The sequence below is a fragment of the Taudactylus pleione genome, unplaced genomic scaffold, assembly GCF_031769625.1.
Source record: "Taudactylus pleione unplaced genomic scaffold, aTauple2 ptg000019l, whole genome shotgun sequence".
NCBI classification, from domain to species: Eukaryota; Metazoa; Chordata; class Amphibia; order Anura; family Myobatrachidae; genus Taudactylus; species Taudactylus pleione.
In genome coordinates, this window is record NW_028284421.1 from 19,487,205 (window position 1) to 19,507,491 (window position 20,287).

General features: G+C 44.5%; 1 protein-coding gene across 1 annotated transcript in view; it reads right to left on the bottom strand.

The window, feature by feature from the left end:
* Nucleotides 1-20,287, bottom strand: part of LOC148540387 (long-chain fatty acid transport protein 2-like) — a 102,678-nt gene that overhangs the window by 48,565 nt on the left and 33,826 nt on the right. Inside the window, exons 2-4 of the mRNA XM_088443614.1 lie at nucleotides 19,429-19,638; nucleotides 10,534-10,692; nucleotides 1,216-1,340 (exon numbers count right to left, since the gene is read on the bottom strand). Coding sequence (XP_088299740.1) covers nucleotides 1,216-1,340; nucleotides 10,534-10,692; nucleotides 19,429-19,638 — 494 coding nt within the window. The remainder of the gene's footprint in view (nucleotides 1-1,215; nucleotides 1,341-10,533; nucleotides 10,693-19,428; nucleotides 19,639-20,287) is intronic.

Genomic DNA, 20,287 nt, shown 5'->3' on the forward strand with positions numbered 1-20,287 from the left:
GTGCGAGGATACAGGACCTTGCAGTGAGATGAGTTCCGAGGCCGTGCGCTCGTAAGATACCATCTTTGTACGCAGAGGCCATGCGAAAAATATGCAGTCGGCATTCTGGCATCAGAATGTCACCCACTGTCTGTATTCCGCCACCGGTCTTGGAGCTTGGGTGTGCAGAGGCGTCTTTAGAGAGGAGGGGGACCGTGTGCATTCCCCGTCCGGGGCCCACTCCTCTTTTCCCGGCAGCCGACAGTCGACTAACGCAGCTGGCCAGCCACCAGAGCATTAGCAGACTCTGGGCACAAGAGTGTGCCTGGAGTCTACTGCGCATGTGCAAAATGCCAGAAAAATGGCTGCCGACAGAGGCGTGGGACCTTGGATAGGTAAGTTTTAAGTAATATGGGTGCAGAGTGTGCGGTGTGGGCCCCCCCTGGAGCCGGGGGCTTGTGTACACCACCCACCCTGCACCCATTATAGATATGCCCCTGGGGTAGTGGCATTCCGGTGTTGGGATTTCTTCAGCCAGGATGCCACATGTCGGTATAGTAACTACATCCCGTGACACCTCCCCTGAAATGGTCGCAACATGCTTGCGTTTTAATTGCTACCCACCCTATTGCTGCCCAAAAGGATTCATGTCTGTCAATCACTTTACAAATAAATCCACTCTGTGACCGCCATCGCAAGACCAACGGGACCCATGTGCAGTACAAAGAACATTGGCCATTTGCGAAAACATTGGAATAGTGTCCATCTCTGAATCGGCCCCACAGTTGTTAAATGAAGCGCCACTACCTATATATTTTTAGTTATTTAAGCCTACTGAAAGTATAGGCTAATAATTGTTTCCCCCAATCACGGAGGATGTGCACAATAAGGGCCTGATTCAAACTTGTATGCTATGCCAATGTTTGCACAGTTGAGAGATTATCGTCCGTCTCCGCAATGTCTGAGTCGCACGCTGCATGAGTCAAGGTACATTACCGTAGTCCCTTGCAGCGACTATTTATTCACAGTCACAATCTAATTTTTAAATGAGTACGTAAAAAAGCAAATGTATTTGTATTTGTCTTGCCTGATCCTTAGCAGATGTTGCCATTTTCACATGCGAAATCTTTGCAGATTGCTTAAATCAGTTGGTTTTGCGCATGTTCTGTTATTTCATAAATTACACTTAATATTCTTATAATAAAATAATAATTCAAAAGATAATATTATCCATACCTTAGGAGTATTACATAGATATCTGAGTATCTCCCCAATGTACAGGAAAGTTGTTACTTTGTATTTTCTGCAGTCATCCCAGAACTGACTAGCTGAGAATTTGTTTCTTATTGCACAGGTGGCTCCTGTGAACAAACAATATTTCAACTGAATTTCAGTATTATTGGATTCATACATTTTAGTGCAGGACTTACTGAAATAAGTGAATGTTGTTGATTTATGATGTTATATGTATTGAACCAAATATTCTATTTACAGTAGTGTTCATTTGTTGGGCAGAGTGCTGACCACTGAGGGGAGCACATTTTAATTTTGGAAGGCAGACCATATTATGCCCCAAATTGTGCCCAAAATTCACATGCCACACAATAGTGCCCCATTTACATTATGCCACACAGTAGTGCCCCTTATTCATATTACACCACACAGTAGTTCTTTCACGATCTGTATGGGAAATCCTCAGGTGAGGGTAAAAGCCAGGCAGTTAGGGTGGCTAGGGAACAACTAAGTGAGTGCCAATGACTAGGTCTTCCTATTTCGGCCAAACTCAGTTTTGGCTAGACCTGCCCAGAAGCACGGAGTCTAACCAACTTGGTGGTCTTCACCAGTGACCCCCTCCAATTGGGATTTGGGTTTTGCTGTACCAAATAGGTAGGTCGTGGCCCTCTGGACAGGTACCTGGGAGTAGAAGAAAGAACGGGACTATATTAGCATGAATATCTTAACACAAGAGATGAAGTGACTACTTGAACACCAGAGTTTAGATAATACTTGAAAACAGGAGTTGAACTAAGTACTTGAACACTGGTGATGAACTAAATACTTGAACACTGGTGATGAACTGAATACTTGAACACTGGTGATGAACTGAATACTTGAACACTGGTGATGAACTAAATACTTGAACACTGGTGAAGAATGGAATACTTGAACACTGGTGAAGAATGGAATAATTCAATACTGGTGATGAACGGAATACTACTTGAACACTGGTGATGAATGGAATACTTGAACACTGGAGATGAAATCGAGAATACTTGAACACTGGTGATGAACGGAATACTTGAACACTGTTGATGAGCAGAATACTTGAACATTGGTGATTAATGGAATACTTGAACACTGGTGATGAACGGAATACTTGAACACTGGAAATTAACTTGAGAATGTAGAGATCCTGGTGTAGATTTGCACAGAGAAACTCATAGAAATGTGGACACATGCATGTACTGTGATTTGGTAGAGGTCCAGCTGAAAGCTAAATAGTAATTAGCAGGAAACCTGACACCTCAGTACCACAGAAAAGCTGTAATAGAGGCTGAGAAGCACACTACAAAATACACAGTAAAAGTAACATAAAAGACTGGAAAACTGAGAGAGCTCAAGTCTCAGACTGAAAATTAGCATGGAAGCTAATGCAGAAAACACTGGAGAACTGTGAGTAGGCTGAAGCAACATTCTGCAGGGAATAACACAGAGCTACACTGGTAAGAATCACAGACACTGGAACAGTGAAGTTGAACAGCAGCTTTCTGTTCCTGGAGTCAGACTTAAATATTGGAACTATTGGGACAGCTGTCCAAAAGCAACATACCTACTATCATATCTCCACTAAGGACACTGTTGCAGATATATTAAAAATAGTGCTGTATGCACTTTTCCTAACAACAAAGAAGGATAAAAAATATATATAAAATTAGAATACTTTGATGTTGTAGTATTTTTAACCATCTGTTTTTTTTCTTTTATGTTTAATTCCACTGAGTGGCACTGAATGATGTTATACTTAATTTAGCTACAATTCTTTGTAGTGCTTATATATGTGGTACATGTTGATTTTTAGGTATCTGTATATTTTTGCATGTGAGTTTTAAGTATATATTTTTATCTGCATACACTTCACTACATATTTTTTGGTTTTTATTATTTTATTTATTTATTTACCATAACACTAGAAACCCTTTGTTGGGGTATAACACCTGAACACTTCTTCTGAAGTAAAATACTTGAAGACTCCTCCTGGGGTATAGCACTTCAAACCCCTTTCTGGGGAGAGATACTTGAATACTTTTCCTGATGAATAACAATTGGAATCCCCTCCTGGAGCAAGACACTTGAAAACCCCTCCAGGGGTATGGCACTTGATTCTCCCTCTTGGGGAGAGAGACTTGAAACTGCCTGTTAAGGTAAGAAACTTATAACCCCCTCCTGCAGTATGAGACTTGAAACCCCTTCTTGGTGTATAACAATTGAAACCCCATTCTGGGGAGAGACACTTGAAGACTTCTCCTGAAAAATAACACTTGGAACCCCATCCTGGGGTATAACACCTGAAGATTTTGCCTGAAGTATAACACTTGGAACCCCCCTCCTGGGGCATGGCACTTGGAATCCCATCCTGGGGTATATCACTTGAAACCCCCCTCTTGGGGCATGACACTTGAAATCCCCTCCTGGGGAATGGCACTTGGAACCCCCTCCTGGGATAAAACACTTGTAAACCCCTCCTGGGGTATGAAACTGAAAACGAAGGCCCCCTCCTGGGGCATGAAACTCAAAACGAAGGCCCTCGCCTGGTGCGTGAAACTTGTAACCCCTTCTTGGGGTGTGAAACTTGAAAACCTCTCCTGGGGAATAGCACTTGAAATCACCATCTGGGGAATGGCACTTGGATCCCCCACCTGGGGTTGGACACTTAAAAACCCCTCTTGGGGTATGGCACTTGAATCTCCCCCTTGGGGAGAGAGACTTGAAACTCTCAAGTGGGTTGAAAAACTTGAGACCCTCTCCTTGGGTGAAAGAATTGAAATCCCCTCCTGGGGTATGAAACTCGAAATGGAGACCCCATTCTGGGGCGTGAAACTTGTAGCCCACTCTTTGGGTATGAAACTTGAAACCCCCTCTTGTGGTGTGAGGCTTGAGACCCCATTCTGGGTTGAGAAACTTGAAACAGAGACCCCCTCCTGAGGAATGAGACTTGAAATCCCCTGCTGGGGTACGAGACTTAAAACCCCCTGTGGATGTGAGAAACTGGAGACCCCCTCCTGGGGTATGACACCTAAAAACCCCTCCTGGGGTATAACACCAGAAGACCCCTCCTGGGGTAAGCAACTAAAATCCACCTCTGATGGTGAGGACACAGGAATGTTTCCTGGAGTTAGCTGAATGGATTTGCCCTCAGAAGATGTCAGCTCAGATGTCTCCTTCAAAACTTTTAAATCAAATTCTTATCCCATGATTAAAGAAACTTACGTCATAAAGAAAGTGAGAGAAGCATAATCATCACCGGAGTCGGAACTAGGAGAAGCTTTACCCAGACTGAAACCAGAACAGACTGGAGGAGATATGCTAACTTTTGGCGGTTGGAATATTCTGCCTAACTTCCCAAGATGAGTGGAAGTGTCTTGTTACAGGACACCAATCGTAAATTCGAACCTGTGAAGACGACATCGCCTCCTTGCCCAGAACAGAAGTTAGGGAAGCTGCAGAAGACTGCGGGCTGGAACCAAGAGTGTTGTCATAGGAAGTCTTACTGTAATTATACTTACTGGGTTGACTAAGGGGACAGTCCTTAATGAAGTGATCCACCTTTCCACAATATAAACAAAGAAAAAGTTACCAGCGTTGCTGTCTTTCTGCCTCAGTAAGCTTCGGGTGTAGGAAACTATGATGTCTTACTTTTCTTCATAAGAGAGGAGGCACAGGTTGCTCAGTTGAAACAGGTATGGAACTAGATAGCTTGGGATATATTTGGAAAAATTTAGGGAGGAATTCTTGAAGTTGTACAATTAGAAAGGAAGTCTGCAGTCAGAGTAGAAATATCTTGGAAACTTGGCTCAGGAGGAAGGGACCCAGAAGAATTTTTGGACGGAACTTGAAATGAGGCGAGATGATGTGGCAATAACAGAAGAATGGAACTTAATTGAGAAACAAATTCTTGTAACTGTAAATCCATGAGTTGCTGAGCTGTTTCTTGTGCAGTCACACGAAGGAGTAGATCTTGAAAACTTGCTTCACCCTGGAACCCGGTGACTTGCATATTGGCTGTTCAAACTGTCACGATCCGTATGGAAAATCCTTAGGTCAGGGTAAAAGCCAGGGGGTTAGGGTGGCTAGGGAACAACGAGTGCCAATGACTAGGTCTCCCTATTGCGCCCAAACCCAGGTTTGACTAGGTCTGCACAGAGGTGCAGAGTTTAACCCACTTGATGGTTTTCACCAGTGACCCCTCCAAAGTCTTGGCCCTTTGGACAGGTACCTGGGAGTAGCAGAAAGACCGGGACTATATTGGCATGAATATCTTAACACAAGAGATGAAGTGACTACTTGAACACCGGAGTTTAAATAATACTTGAAAAGAGTAGTTGAACTAAATACTTGAATAAAGTCAGCTACAGAACACAGTGACAGAATCACTGGATGTCTTAGTGCATTCAGGCCAAATGTGATCCATGAATTCCCAGACAGATTCTGGACAGATGAATCCTTTGCTTGTAATAATCTTTGGTAATTCCTGGCAAAGGTGGGTGTTATAGCCAGACACTTTGAAGGCTGTAACTTTGAACTGCTTTATAGTAAACATGTGAATGAAACCTTTCCACACTGCAGAACATGATGGAGAAATCCCTTGAAGTTCAGCACCTAGAGCATCTTTTTTCATGTTCTTCGAGGCCTCTCCTGACTGTGAAAAAAGATTTTCCACATTGTAGTCTTCCATTGTGACTTTTTAATGGTGATTTCAATGTTGTCCACTGGCTGAGATCCATCTCATCTGAGGGTTGGGTTTTTCCCATGTAAATGAGACAATTCACATCCAGAAGGTGACTCTTATGTTTAGCCGTGGTGTCAGTCTCTCTTTTGGCAGAATTAGGCTTTAGTTTTTTACAAATATAGGCTTTAGTTTTTTAGAGCATATAACTTTATAAGCTGTTAGGATAACATTTCTGCTATGTTTAAGAGTAAAAAAAAAAACTTTTTGTAACCCAATAACTTAATAAAAAGTTTTCATTGCAATATTTATGCATTCATTGCCCCTTGACAGAACGCAGCACAGCACCCCTGCGCAGCTATGCCAAAGACAGGTGTGGTTGAAACGCTCACAAAAAAATTGATTATTTATTATTTTGAGCAGCAGCCCCTTGACAGATGGAGCGCAGCTACGCCAATGACAATGACAGCCAGGTGTAAAATTGATCATAAATTAAATTTTAAAAAACAATTCATTGGGTGCAGCCCCTGGCTGTTAAATTGATCATAAATTAATTCAAAAATAAATCTCTTCCTAAACCAACCATAATATTAATTTAAAATGTCAGGCAGCAATGCCCCAAACAGCACATAATGGAAAGGAAAAAGGTGCAAGAGGGAATAGTCCTCAAGTTGGCAGTGTCTGAACTAACTTCACATGTGGCAAGTTCAAAGGGTTGGAGAACCTTGCACAACATGGAAATTATTCTCCACTGCGCTTGAGTAAGGTGCATTCCCCCTCCATGGCCTATGTCATAGTCTGTTGTATAGGCCTGGATGGCCTTTTGCTGTTCCTCCATCCGCTGAAGCACATAGAGGATAGAATTTCACCAAGTTACTACCTCTTGCTTCAGCTGATGGAAGGACAAATTTAACAGTACCTGCTGGTTATGCAATCTTCGACAAGCGGTTGCTGAATGTCTAAAATGTCCAGGTATTTTGCGCGCCACCGAGAGCATCTCCTGTACGACCGTGTCATTTTTTAAAAAACGATGCACCATCAAATTAATTGTGTGAGCAAAACATGGGACGTGTTGGAATTCGCCGACATGTAATGCTCTAACAATAATGATGGCATTGTCCGAAATCACAAATCCCGAATAGAGTCCAAGTTGGGTAAGCCATTTAGCAATGATTTCCCTGAGTTTTTCTAAGAGGTTCTCAGCTGTATGCCTCTTAGTGAAACCAGTTATACAAAGAGTAGCCTGCCTCTGTATCAGCTGTCTTTTGGGAGATGTTGCTGCTGCTATTGCTGTTGTAGGCAATACACCTACCCAGTGGGCTGTCACAGTCATGTAATCCTTAGTTTGCCCTGTCCCACTTGTCCACATATCAGTGGTCAAGTGAACAGTGGGTACAACGGCATTTCTGAGGACATTAATAAAGTTTTTTTAATGTCCTTGTACAGATTTGGAATTGCTCTTCTAGCGAAATGGAATCTAGAAGGGATCTGGTAGCGAGGACATAGGACCTGAAATAACTGTTGAAAACCCACTGCAGTAATGGCGGATACTGGACGCACATCTAATACCAGCATAGCTGTTATGGCGTCGGTAATCTGCTGTGCAAAATATATTGCTGTCATACTTGTTTGCCCTTGCAAACGATTGTTTGAGTTAATTGTTTTTTTGGAGAATACGCTACAAGTAGTCTTCTGCCTGGTCCCCTTCTGGGATGAAGATCCACTGACAGCAGCAGCAGCAACAGGCGTAGTCATCAAGGATCCTTCTGAGGAATCACAGATAGGAGAGGAGTCAATCATGCTTTGAATACCAACATTGGATGCAGCAGGACTACTTCCGATGACGAATGAGGATGTTGATGATGCAGGTGTTGGTGTTGGAGATCGAAGGCACTTGGATCTCACAGAGAGGGAGCAGGTAGGTGACACTGGACTTGTTATGTTTTGAGTTTTGGAACTTGGCGACGTACACTTTGATATTTGATTAATGCGCTCCAAGTGATGTAACAAGGAGGAGGTTTCTATTTGGTTTAGGCCCCTCCCTCTACTCACTCTTGCATGGCAACAGGCACATATGGCTTGACAACTGTTGTCCGGATCGGGATGGAAATAATTCCACACGTGAGAAGTTGATTTTTTTGTCTTTTGTCCCGGCATGAAAACAATGGGCTTTGGCTTCTTCAAACCATGGGCAACAGCTGTTGCCTTACTTACACAAAGGACATCCTCGGCATCAACAACCTCATCACCAACATCTTCATCATCAACGTCCTCATCATCCTTAGTGCCTTCAACTACCAAAATATCCTCCTCCTCCATGTGCAATTCCACAGAAACATCCTCGATGGCTACATGTGCAAGATGTTGACTGCCCTTCCCCACATTTACAGAGGGCACACAAATGTTGGAACTTGGTGGATCCTCCAGTACACTAGTATTTAGGTCGGGCTCACACATGGCAACCGCGGACACACTTGCACTCTCCTCGGGGATTTGTGATTTCGATTTCTCAGGGCACACAGTTGGTTTTTCTGGAGCTGTCTTAACAACTTTCACATTCTTAATTGGACCACCACCACCACTACTACAAGTAGTACACTTCATGTAGTGAATGGCATATTGCCAATTTTGTGTTTATCAAAAGGAAAATATCCTTTCAATTTTTTTTTCATAACTTCAGTAAAACTTGCTTTACCATATCGATGGTGTGACTTAAGTCCTGGGGCATGGGCCTTCATAGAGGACGAGGAATTTGACGGCACCTACAACATGCAGTTCTTGGTCTTGCTCTCCTGTCATGTGACAGCCCTCCATATTTTCTGCAGTCTTGAAGCAGTGTCACAATCACCAATAGTGTAGCCAAGGTGCGGTTACAAAATTCACACACGTGCAGTCTTGCGCACACACAAAAATATTAGAAAAAAAGACAAATGATGATTTTTATTTTTTTGTCAGCTCCAAAAGAACTTGGCTCCAGAGCAACGATTGATCACGACTGGAGTCGGGCAGCAAGAGGTTGCAACTTGCGTTGCTGGCTGGATCTTGTGCGGTACTGCGGTTAAGCCTAACATGCACGTGCACACAAACACAGAAAAATATAAAAGACACTTTGATTTTTTTTGTTTTTAGCACGACTGGAGTTTGGCTGGATCTTGTGCGGTATTGCGGTTAAGCCTAACACGCACGCATACATGGAAAAATATAAAAGACACTTTGATTGATTTTTTTTTGTTTTTGCATGACTGGAGTTGGGCTGGATCTTGTGCGGTACTGCGGTTAAGCCTAACATGCACGGCACTCACACACACACACAGAAAATTATAAAAGACACTTTGATTGATTTAATTTTTTTGTTTTTAGCACGACTGGAGTTGAGCTGGATCTTGTGCGGTACTGCGGTTAAGCCTAACACGCACGCACACACGGAAAAATATAAAAGACACTTTGATTGATTAATTTTTTTTGTTTTTAGCGCGACTGGAGTTGGGCTGGATCTTGTGCGATACTGCGGTTAAGTCTAACACGCACGCACACACAGAAAAATATAAAAGACCCTCTGATTTTTTTTATTTTAGCACGACTGGAGTTGGGCTGAATCTTGTGCGATACTGCGGTTAAGCCTAACACACACACAGAAAAATATAAAGGACACTTTGATTTTTTTTACTATTTTTTTTTTGGAGTCCTGAACTTGGGCCCAGAGATGGACACAGTACAAGCCCAGGACACAGCAGACAGCCCAGATGGATCAGCAGACAGCACAGTGACAGTGACAGCACTGTGACCAGACACCAGAATAGATCAGCAGTCACCAGCCCAGGACACAGCAGACAGCCCAGATGGATCAGCAGATAGCACAGTGACAGCACCGTTACCAAAGACCAGAATGGATCAGCAATCACCAGCCCAGGACACAGCAGATAGCACCAGCACCTCTCTCAGCCCCACACTACCCACCCTCCCTGTTCAGTCTCCACAGCTGGAGTGAAATGGCATCCGTCGCATGGTCCCTTATATACTACATTGATCATAGAGACGAAAGCTCGCGAACCGCGAGATTTCCGACTCTATCCTTTTGCCTCGGTTTCGAGATCCGACCAGGCGGGAAACTCCGAGCCTGCTTGGATCCAACACGGTTATGCTAAATTCGGGTGGGTTCAGAACTCTGAAAACCGAACCCACTCATCTCTAGTTATTTTACATGTACCCCATGTTCAAAGTAAACCTATAACTTATAAGCACTACCCCTTGTTTTTATTTTTTATACACACCCACACTAAGGCTAGAGTGTGATTTACTAATCCTGGTTCTCAGTATATTTAGACCTCCTCCTGGCAAGAGATATGCAGGAGTGCAGGTGGTCGAGCAATGATTTTTCCACAATATTTCCATGTACAGTATTTCTCTTGCTGTTTAAAAAAATACCTACTGGACAAACCAGGCCCACATGTTTTTTGTGCTCTTGCTTTCATAATGCAGCAAGATGAGCCAGTGATTTGCTTTTGCTCCCATGGCAAAATCCTTCTATGGAGGGCCAACTGTGGTTGTTTAAAATAGCATACGGAATGATGAGAAATGAATAGTGAAACAGTTCAAGTTAGGTAGTTTACCTTGCTGAATACATCCATAAACCCCAATCAAAAGGCCAGAGCTGTGGTACAAAGGCAATGTTATGTACACTATATCCCTGCATGTAATTCCAGAGAGTGTACTTAACGAGGAGCTTGACAAAAGACGGGCCAGACTGAAAACTGCTGCCTTGGGGAGACCTACAAGAGATATACTTTATTATGTTCACCATCACAAGTAGAGTGTCAAGTACTATTCATGTCTTAGTCAATGGCAGATTTAAGGGTCAGGCTGTCCCCAGCAGGCACAACATTATTGGCAGTACTGATGGGCAGTTGGGGGACACGGGTGGCAATTTGTGTGTACAGAGAGGTTGGAGCTACCTGCTGGGTCCCAGAGGCATCAGCTTTGGGACCAGCTTTCCCTGGCCATCATGTTAGGGGTGGAGACAGAGCCAGCTGTGTTTATTCAGAGCCACCTGTCACAGCTACTATAAACACAGGCGGCTCTGGCTCCGCCCCTTCATAATGACCAGGTCTGGCTGGTCCCGAAGCTGAAGCCTCTGGGACCCAGAAGTTAGCCCCAACCACTCAGTACAAATAAAATGCCGCCCATTACCCTCCTCCCCACATCTCCCCACTGGTAGTGCTACATCAAACATTTTTATAAAAATGACTTTGCAATGAAAAATAATCAAAAATATTGCAAGACAGGTACACAAAATAGTTATAAATTCATCTCAGTGGGCGATAGTTACTGTATTTTCAGGGATTTAATCCATTTATGGCAGATTACCATTGACCATAACAACTTTTTTTCTGTCTTATAGTTGCAACATTTCTGTGTTTTTTTATGTGCACTGTACAATATCAGTCATTAGTTCCACGCTGCGGATCAGGGAATAAAACCTCTCAATGGGTGTGGTATATTTTGCTGACATTCATCATGTTGACATTCATAATGTTAACATGATTGGAATATCGACACAATGTCCTTGGTGGTCTAGGGGTTGCATACCAGGTATGGTGGGTATGGCGGCTCCATTGGTGTCTTCCAGGTGCAGTGGTGTCATCAGGATGGCTTCCGATGGACCCTGTGGTGCTTCCAGTTGTAGGACTAACCCTCCCCCTAATGCCTAAGTCTAACTCTCCATTGCTGGTCTGTGCAGAATGTTGGCATTTCACATGTAGATATTTTACATGTCGACATTGTAAACATGTTGAAATTCTTCAGATGCCAACATGTTCAATGTTGACATTTCACCAATGTCGATATCGTAACTGTCAACATTGTGATGTCGACATTATGAATGTCCTCATTGTTAATATATCAACATTATGACGACAGTACATTGCCTGCTGACACCTGATTTATTAGAACAGTTCAGTGCAGTAAACCTTATAAAGGGAGGGGTTTACACGAATATGGGCAGGTTTTATCATTTGTGGTGGAATCAGGGGTGTAACTTATTTTGTCCTGATGTCTAAATGTTGGGTGAATGCTGTTGTATGAAAATCTTTGATAGTATTTAATAGTCCCAAATATAAATGCATACTTTAGTTTAACTTTAAGCACTAATTAAGTGTAACCATGTCACGTCCTCGAGTAAGTGTGGCTATATGTTATATACTGTATGCTTATGGTAGCTCTGGACTTGTTGACTTTTGTTTGGAGCCTCATTTAGCTACGTACAAGGATCAGCGAATCCAGAGAGAGATTCTACATTTCTACGCCGTAGCTACGGTAACTCGACCCTAATTGATTTGACCCCTAAAACTTTTTAGGTCTTTATCTTCTTAAAAACATCTTTGTTTCTACTACTCCAATGGATAAATAATTGTATTACTCAATGAGAAAAGAAACATGTATAAAGATAATGATGGATGGCTTGTATGGGATGTAATCAAAAGTTCAACAATGACAATGTCGATATTCATAATGTTGATGCCACCGTTTCTACAGTTATGATGTTGAAATTGTTAAAATGTCAACAGGCAATGTGTCGACATTGTCAGAATGTAGACATGTGAAATGTCAGAATGTTGACATTAGGGTTAGGCGGTGGACAGGAGGGTTAAGGTCAGGGCCGGCCCCAGGGGTAGTATCAACCTGTGTCACCAGGATAATGGTCGCCCCCTCTAGTCTAGTGACCAAATATGGGGGCATGGCCTAATTACCATAGACCACGTCCACTAAATGACGTTATTTGGAGGCGTACCCACATGGCATGTCTCCCGTGTAACGTCAGGCTGTGGGGAGCCCAGCACTTTGTCACATGCTGGGCTTCCCCCAGCCCTCTCCCGGCACTGAATGGATGCTGCACGCATGCGCGCAGCATCCATTCAGACTCCGAGGTCCGGCACCTCCGCATGGCTGCGGTGGTGGGGGTACCCAACCTCCCGACCAGACCACCTGCGGGCCACTTCGGTTCATGGGTGGAACAGCGGGACAGTGCTGTCCCACTGAAATTGGGATGTTGGGGAGAGGTGCGCCCTCTATGGGGTGGCGACCCCCTTCGAGCCGGCCCTGGTTTAAGTTATGGTGCAGGGGGAGATTAGGGTTAAGCTGCAGCAGGAGCCTTAGTGTTAGACTGCGGGGGGATGTTAGGGTTTGGTTCCCAGGGGAGGGGGGGACACTAGAGGGAAGGTTGGGGGTATGGATTACAGTTAGGGGAGAAATACCCGAACGCCGGAGGATCAGAGGTCTGACCTAGAAGTCACAGGCACATGACTGCCAGGACCCAGAAGACGTCGCTGGAGCCGCTGCAGCAATCTGGAGCAGGTCAGTCACCTCTGGGCCTCCAGGGATGCTTGCTATGTTGACATTCTAACATGTCAACATTTAATCAATGTCTACATGATGAATATCGACATTATAACCATGTTGACATTCTCACGTCGTCATGATGAATGTCGAGATTGTGACTGTGGACATATCATACCCAAACTGCTTGCAAAAAGCCCTGGCACTAAATGATTATGGTACTGATTCAGAGATGAATGCAATGTTGATGTTCCATGCAGTGGAGTTTTTTTTGCCACTGCGCCATGGGCGTATCTATAATGGGTGAAGGGTGTGCAGGGCACACGGGCCCCTGGGTCCACGGGGGCCCACGCCACACACCATGCACCCATATTTTTAAACTTAACTCTCCAGAGTCTCATGTCGGTGCTTTCAGCGCTGTAAAAATCACCTGGAAATTCGCCACCGCAGCCATTTTCCCTTTGTTTTGCAGATGCGCACTCCATTTTCCCGGTGACCTGCCCATGCGCAGTAGACTAGTGCCAGAGTCTACTGCTACGGCGCTGCACTCATTGCACTGCCACCCACCAGAGGGAGAGGAGGGGGCCCCAGATGGAGACTGCTCATGGGCCCCCTCCTCTCTTAATATACCTCTGCACTACGCATACATCAAAGCTGTCTGCGCACGTGTGGTGATGAATTAGTAATTGGTGTCTAGGAGAGTATTTATTTGCAAAGTGAGTGACAGGTAGTCAGCGTTTGGGGGAGGTACTGTAACAAAAATGAAGTTGTGTCGGGCTTGCTGGGCAATGTTGGGATTCGCATGAGTTTTTTGCAAACAAAATCACTTATTTACTAAGAATCGTAATTGCCTGTCTAATTTGATTTGATGGCAATACTGATCGTGTTGTATCATGTGCAATTCAGTCATTTTGACCCTTTCTCAATAGACTCTGCTGAGCACTTCACAGATCAGTCAGATCTGTGCCATGCTTTTGAGTGTACAGCGTAAAGAAAGTGTTAAAAATCAGAAATAAATCAGCATGGGGTCCCCCCCACAAAAGCATCATCACTCCGGACCTCTGAGCCTTTCAGGTACTGGAGAAGTGGAAAAAAATGGCTTGGGGTTCCCCCATATTTCCAGTAAACAGCACCGAGCTCAACAAGCTGGGGGGTGATGCCATAGCAGTGGGACACACATCATGAGGTCTCCCTTGCCAAAGCATAATCTTGTCCCAGACTGGTCACCCCAGCACTGGGATTACTCATAAAATGGGGACCCCAAAAAAAGGTGTTCCCCCTCCCAAGGATAACCCAAGGCTGGGGTGAAGCCTGGGGCTATTCCCTGCACTCCTGGTGGCAACGAGTGCAGGGTTAATGCAAAAGTTAGTAATTATTATTGTTCTTTGCAGTGGGACTACAGGTCTCAGCAAGCCTATCCCAGCATGGCAGCACTTGGAGAACCACAAGTGCCACCATGCCCGGACAGTAAGGGCACAGTATATGTGCCACACCTGTGAAGAAAATATATATAAAAAAGACAGTACATGGACACGTAATAGGTTAACCCTTTATTACACACTCACCTGCATTCAATCACAGACTACACACTGTACTTACCTACTCCATGGTGCTGGTCAGTCCCCTTCTTCAGGTAGAGATCCAGGGGTCTTGGCAAACAAACAAACCAAAAACCAGATCCCTTGGGCAAGCAAGGACTGTATGTATATTCTGTACATACAGAGCTTCCTGGTGAATGACAGGACCCACGAGGTTACATGCACCATAGTGTTGAGAGTCAGACCTTTCCCTTTCCCCATTTTCTGTCACACGCCGCTCTGGAGACCCCAGAATCAGACCCCATCGCTTACCTTTGCGGGCGCTGACCCGCGCTGTGTTCCGGCTCCCGCGCTGTACGCTGCTTCCTCCTCTCTCAGGGCAGTCTCCGCTGTTGTCCTCTGGAGGGTCCCGCTGCTGTGCTGCTTCCCCGCTGACTACTTCCAAGAAGCGCTGTCCTTCGGTCTATGGGCGCAGCCATCTTGGATTGCCCATGTGACTCCACTACCACTAATGAGGAGTCTTCTCCTTCTCTCTCAGCCTGTCAGCTCCCAGCGTCCACTATAAAAGGATCCCCAATGCTGACACAAGTTGCCAGTACAACTAGTTTCTTTCCACTGGAGCCTTCCCACTGTGCTCCAAAGGTGTTTTCTGCTATCTAGATTAGTATTCACCTTCCGGCTTCCCAGCCGCCCCATGTAGCTTCCCAGCTACCAACGTTTTCACACGGCTACCCAGCCGCTACACGTAGCTTCCCAGCTACCAATGTCTTCACATGGCTACCCAGCCGCTCCATGTAGCTTCCCAGATACCAACGTCTTCCCACAGCTACTCAGCCACTCCACGTAGCTTCCCAGCTACCAATGTCTCCACACGGCTACCCAGCCGCTCCACGTAGCTTCCCAGCTACCAATGTCTCTACACGGCTACCCAGCCGCTCCACGTAGCTTCCCAGCTACCAACGTCTTTACACGGCTGCCCAACCACTCCACGTAGCCACCCAGCTACCAACATCTACCCACGGCTAACCAGCCGCTCCACGTAGCCACCCAGCTACCAACGTCTACCCACGGCTCCAAAGGTGTTTTCTGCTATCTAGATTAGTATTCACCTTCCGGCTTCCCAGCCGCCCCATGTAGCTTCCCAGCTACCAACGTTTTCACACGGCTACCCAGCCACTCCACGTAGCTTCCCAGCTACCAATGTCTTCACATGGCTATCCAGCCGCTTCACGTAGCTTCCCCGCTACCAATGTCCACTCAAGGCTATCCAGCCGTTCCAAGTGGCTTCCAAGCTACCACGCTACTTCTGCATTACTCAAACTCCTTATCAGTTCACTGCACCCTCTCATGTGGAGAAACTTTATCAAGCCACGTCTCCTCCAGCGAGCGTCTGCGCCAAGTAATACAGGTCCGAGGCCCAGTCCGGGAACACAGCTTCTAAATCCCACGATTGTGACATTTTCCAAGGAATCCCAGGGCTTGAGTGATCAGTTTGTGGCTGTATAATGCTTTTGCAAGGGGCGCTCCGTGATGTGTGTATCCCTGCTATGTCATTCCCCCCAGCTGGCTGAGCCTGGTGCTGGTTATTGGAAATATGGAGGAACCCGAAGCCAATTTTCCACTACCAGCACAGGCTCAGAGGTCTGGGGCTGGGTATGCTTTTTTGGGGGGGTGAGGGGCAATGCCAATGTTTTTCTATTTTATTACCTTTTATTTACAGTTTACACACAAAAGCACTGCACAGATCACAATGATCTGTTCAGCGCTTCAGCAGAACATACAGCTCACAGGCACTTCTATTGATTTATTATATTCTACTCCTTCGTGGTTTGAAACATGATTCTTAGTAAATCTGTGAGTTGTATTCCTGTGTATGGAAAGTACTTACGTGTTGGTTTGATGGCTTATTTACTTCTATTTGTCTGTTTGGTCATCTATTTCTGTGCAGGTTCATGTTTTTGTACTCGTGATTGCCTTTAGTAAATTTCTTAGTTGCAAGTTCAGGGAAAACTCGCACGGAAATACAATCTTGGTGAAACACGATTCTTAGTACATTTACCACCATGGATCCCAATCTTTCATTACCCTTTCCACACAGCTGGGAAGAACCACAGTGTTGGTGCAGATCCTGTAGTCTGTAGAAATTAGGGACACTGGAACCAACACTCTTGGTCTTCCTGTTACTGTATAAAATATTGGGAACCAGCCAAGATGAGTAGTGCTTGGGCTGGTTGATCAGTTTTAGGATAGCTCTGTCACATATTTGTTATTTAGGGTGGGTATCATGTTTCGCATATTCTATGCAATACATTCCACCCCTTATCACATGCATAGCGGCATTTATCAATGCCGTATGTATGAATACTCATAAATAATTTCACTCAAGACATCTCTTCTGATAAGAGCTGTCCCATGTGAGGACTTCCAGTTTTATGACCCAGGAGTCCCATTGTGCATGCATGGCCATAGGTCACCACATGTGCAATTAGGATGGGAAGGGGACATAGAGGCATCCCTTCAGATTCCTCTGCAGTGACTCATTGTGGAAAGAAGTCCATAAGTTTCTATAGGCAAGACGGTCTTTTTTTTATTTGCATAAACTTTACACTAATGATAAAGTTCTTCCAGGCTCTTCCTGTGGCAGTTCTCCCCCATGTTCTCTCTTCTTTAAGACGCTTTATGGTAAATTTATTTGGAACAATAGAAGACCTTGCATACGCAGAGATATGCTATTCAAGAGTACTGCAGATGGAGGTCTCGGTCTCTCATCATTGTCCAAATGTTACCAAGCCTTTAGGCTCAGCCAATTGGTTGCCTGGGAATCTCCCAAAGGTACCAAACCTTGGGTTGATCTTGAATCTGCACTCAGTAAGGTCTCTTCGGCCTCTAACCCTCCGTGGCTTCCTCGGAAACAAAGACCTCTCTCAATCTCGTCGGCCCCCTCAATTATACTTACTCTTTCTATTTGGGACTCTCTTGATACTAAGTTTGCCTTGTCTAATCATCCATTGCCTCAAACGCCTTTATGGTTTCATCTCTCTTTTCTTCCTGGTTATTCACCCCCACATTGTCTCCACATGGTTAGCAGCTGGCATTACCATTTTCATCATATTCTGGGTGGATTTGCTCCACAATCTTTTTCAGAACTATGGGAAAAACAATTTCTACCACAGTCTTGTTTCTATCAATATTTCTAGATCCGTCACTTTATTACTACATCTCTTTCTTCTCCAGATTCTTTACAAAATCCAAAGGCAATGGAACGCCTATGTACTGTATCTATAGGCCCATGGACAAGGCATCATATCTAAAATTTACCATTCTATCTTAATCCAGGACACTCCACTCCTGGAGATCCTTGAACGATATTACTAATCGGACTTAGGTACCTCTCTAGGTGAAGACACGTGGGAAGCAATTCGCCTCAACATATCGAAATGTTCAATTAGTGTTTCTATCAAGGAAAACTATTATAAGGTATACACTGACTGGTACCTTATTCCAGAGCATTTACATCAAATATATCCTGATACCTCTAACCTTTGCTGGAGATAATGTGGACAAATTGGTTCCTATTTTCATGTCTTGTGGACATATCCACATATTGCCCCTTTCTGGTCGATGGTCCAATCTCTTATATCTTCATTAGTCTCCCTTGATATCCCCCTTACCTAGAGGTGTCACTAGGTTTGGTGTCACCCGGTACGGCAACTCATGGTGTCACCCCCTCATGGACCTTTTACCGTATCATGCCATCGTTCATTGCATCTCTGGGTACACATCGTACCGTGTGTACTCAGCTTAAGGGCTTTATATATCAGTCTTTTTTATTTGACTAAAATAATGTTAAAAAGACATTTTTGATAAAAACTACTCCAAGCAGTTTAATTTGCCGTGGGGGTGGGGGTTAACTCTAGCCGGCGTCGGTGCATGTACTGAGTGTCAGGGCCGTTCGAGCAATATGACCAGCTGTAGGACCCGGCCAAGCTTAAGCTCTACCACCCCAGTGATGTAGATGGGAGTCACTGGGAAGGCCGGATAGTGGAAGAGAGGCAGTGAGACAAGCTAGCCACACCTCCGTGGGGGTGCCTGGCAGCACAGCGGATGCAATTGCATTCTGGCCATGTGGCTTTGTGAATGATGTCAGGACCTGGGTCTTTAAAGAGAGAGTTCCCAATGTCCAAGAGGAGGCACCATGGCCATTATGCTGGGATTGCAGGGTCCTACTCCTTCTGTTATTCTACTTATATAATATGGTGCACACAGGGGTTAAAAAAGGGGAACTGCTCTAATTAGGGCAACTATCATAGATATGCTGAATAAAAAATAAGAGTCAGATAAAAATAAAGTTATGTGGGGTCACTGACCTTATGCATGCAATATCTGATAGACGGTGGCATAATACTCACTTCTACAAGAACCGTCCACAGGGCAGACACAGCCACAGACTCCTCTCCACAAAGCGCACAGCCATATACCACTGCAAGCTGGTCAGACACTTAAGTTTTCCTTCTGCATGATCCACCTCTAGCTTACACAACTAACGAAATATGTCACTGATATTAGAGCAAAACTTTAAGTTGCCTTATTAACCCAATTCTAATTATGTGAAAACAAAGCAATGAATTAGGTTACCTGTGGTTCCAGATGTGTATATATACAGAGCTGGGGCTTTGGGGGATCGATCTGATCTAAGAGATTCAGGAACTGGGTCTTCAGAAGCAGCTTCCACTTTGTCAAGTAGACTATGTACTCCATCAGTGGTGGATACTCTGCTCAGGTAAAACACCAGCACTCCTTCCTCTGCCAGAGCAGGCAACACTTCCTCCACAGCACTCTTCAGTTCTTATTAAAAAAAAAGAGGCATTGTCAATCACAAATAGTCAGCATATTTTATACTTCTACTACAGGCGTGCATATAATTAATGTTACATTTAACAAAATAAAACTACAGTATCAGGACTGCAGGCTCCATAACTGCTTTTAGTCATCTGCAAATATATATGGATTTTTAAATAGGTAGTGAGAAAAACAACAGTTATCACCTTCTAGAGACATTGTGATAATGGACATGGGATGATTGGCCATACAATTTGCAGGGGCTTTTCTCTTGTTTGGACATCAGTGATTTGAGGTCAATATTTGAAAGCTTTATTTATTTTGCAAACATCAATGTTGAGAGGTGGATGTTTTCCATCATCAATGTTTCCTCCCATTGATGGTTGTTTCTAATTGGCTCTCTGAGAACACATGGTCTAACACAACACTCGATATTTCACATTGTTTACATGCACATTATAGTCACTGGGTGTGTGTTTGACGTGTTGGCAGTAGTTAAGCATGAGGTGACAGTCACACATGTGAGAAGAGTTTGGAGTATAATTTGTGTATGTGTCTAGTAGCAGAAGCCAATGTTTTCATTCTAAAACTTTGGCCCTCATTCAGAGCCGTACGCTCTGAGCAGAGCGCACGCTCTGAATGAGGGCCGCCCTCC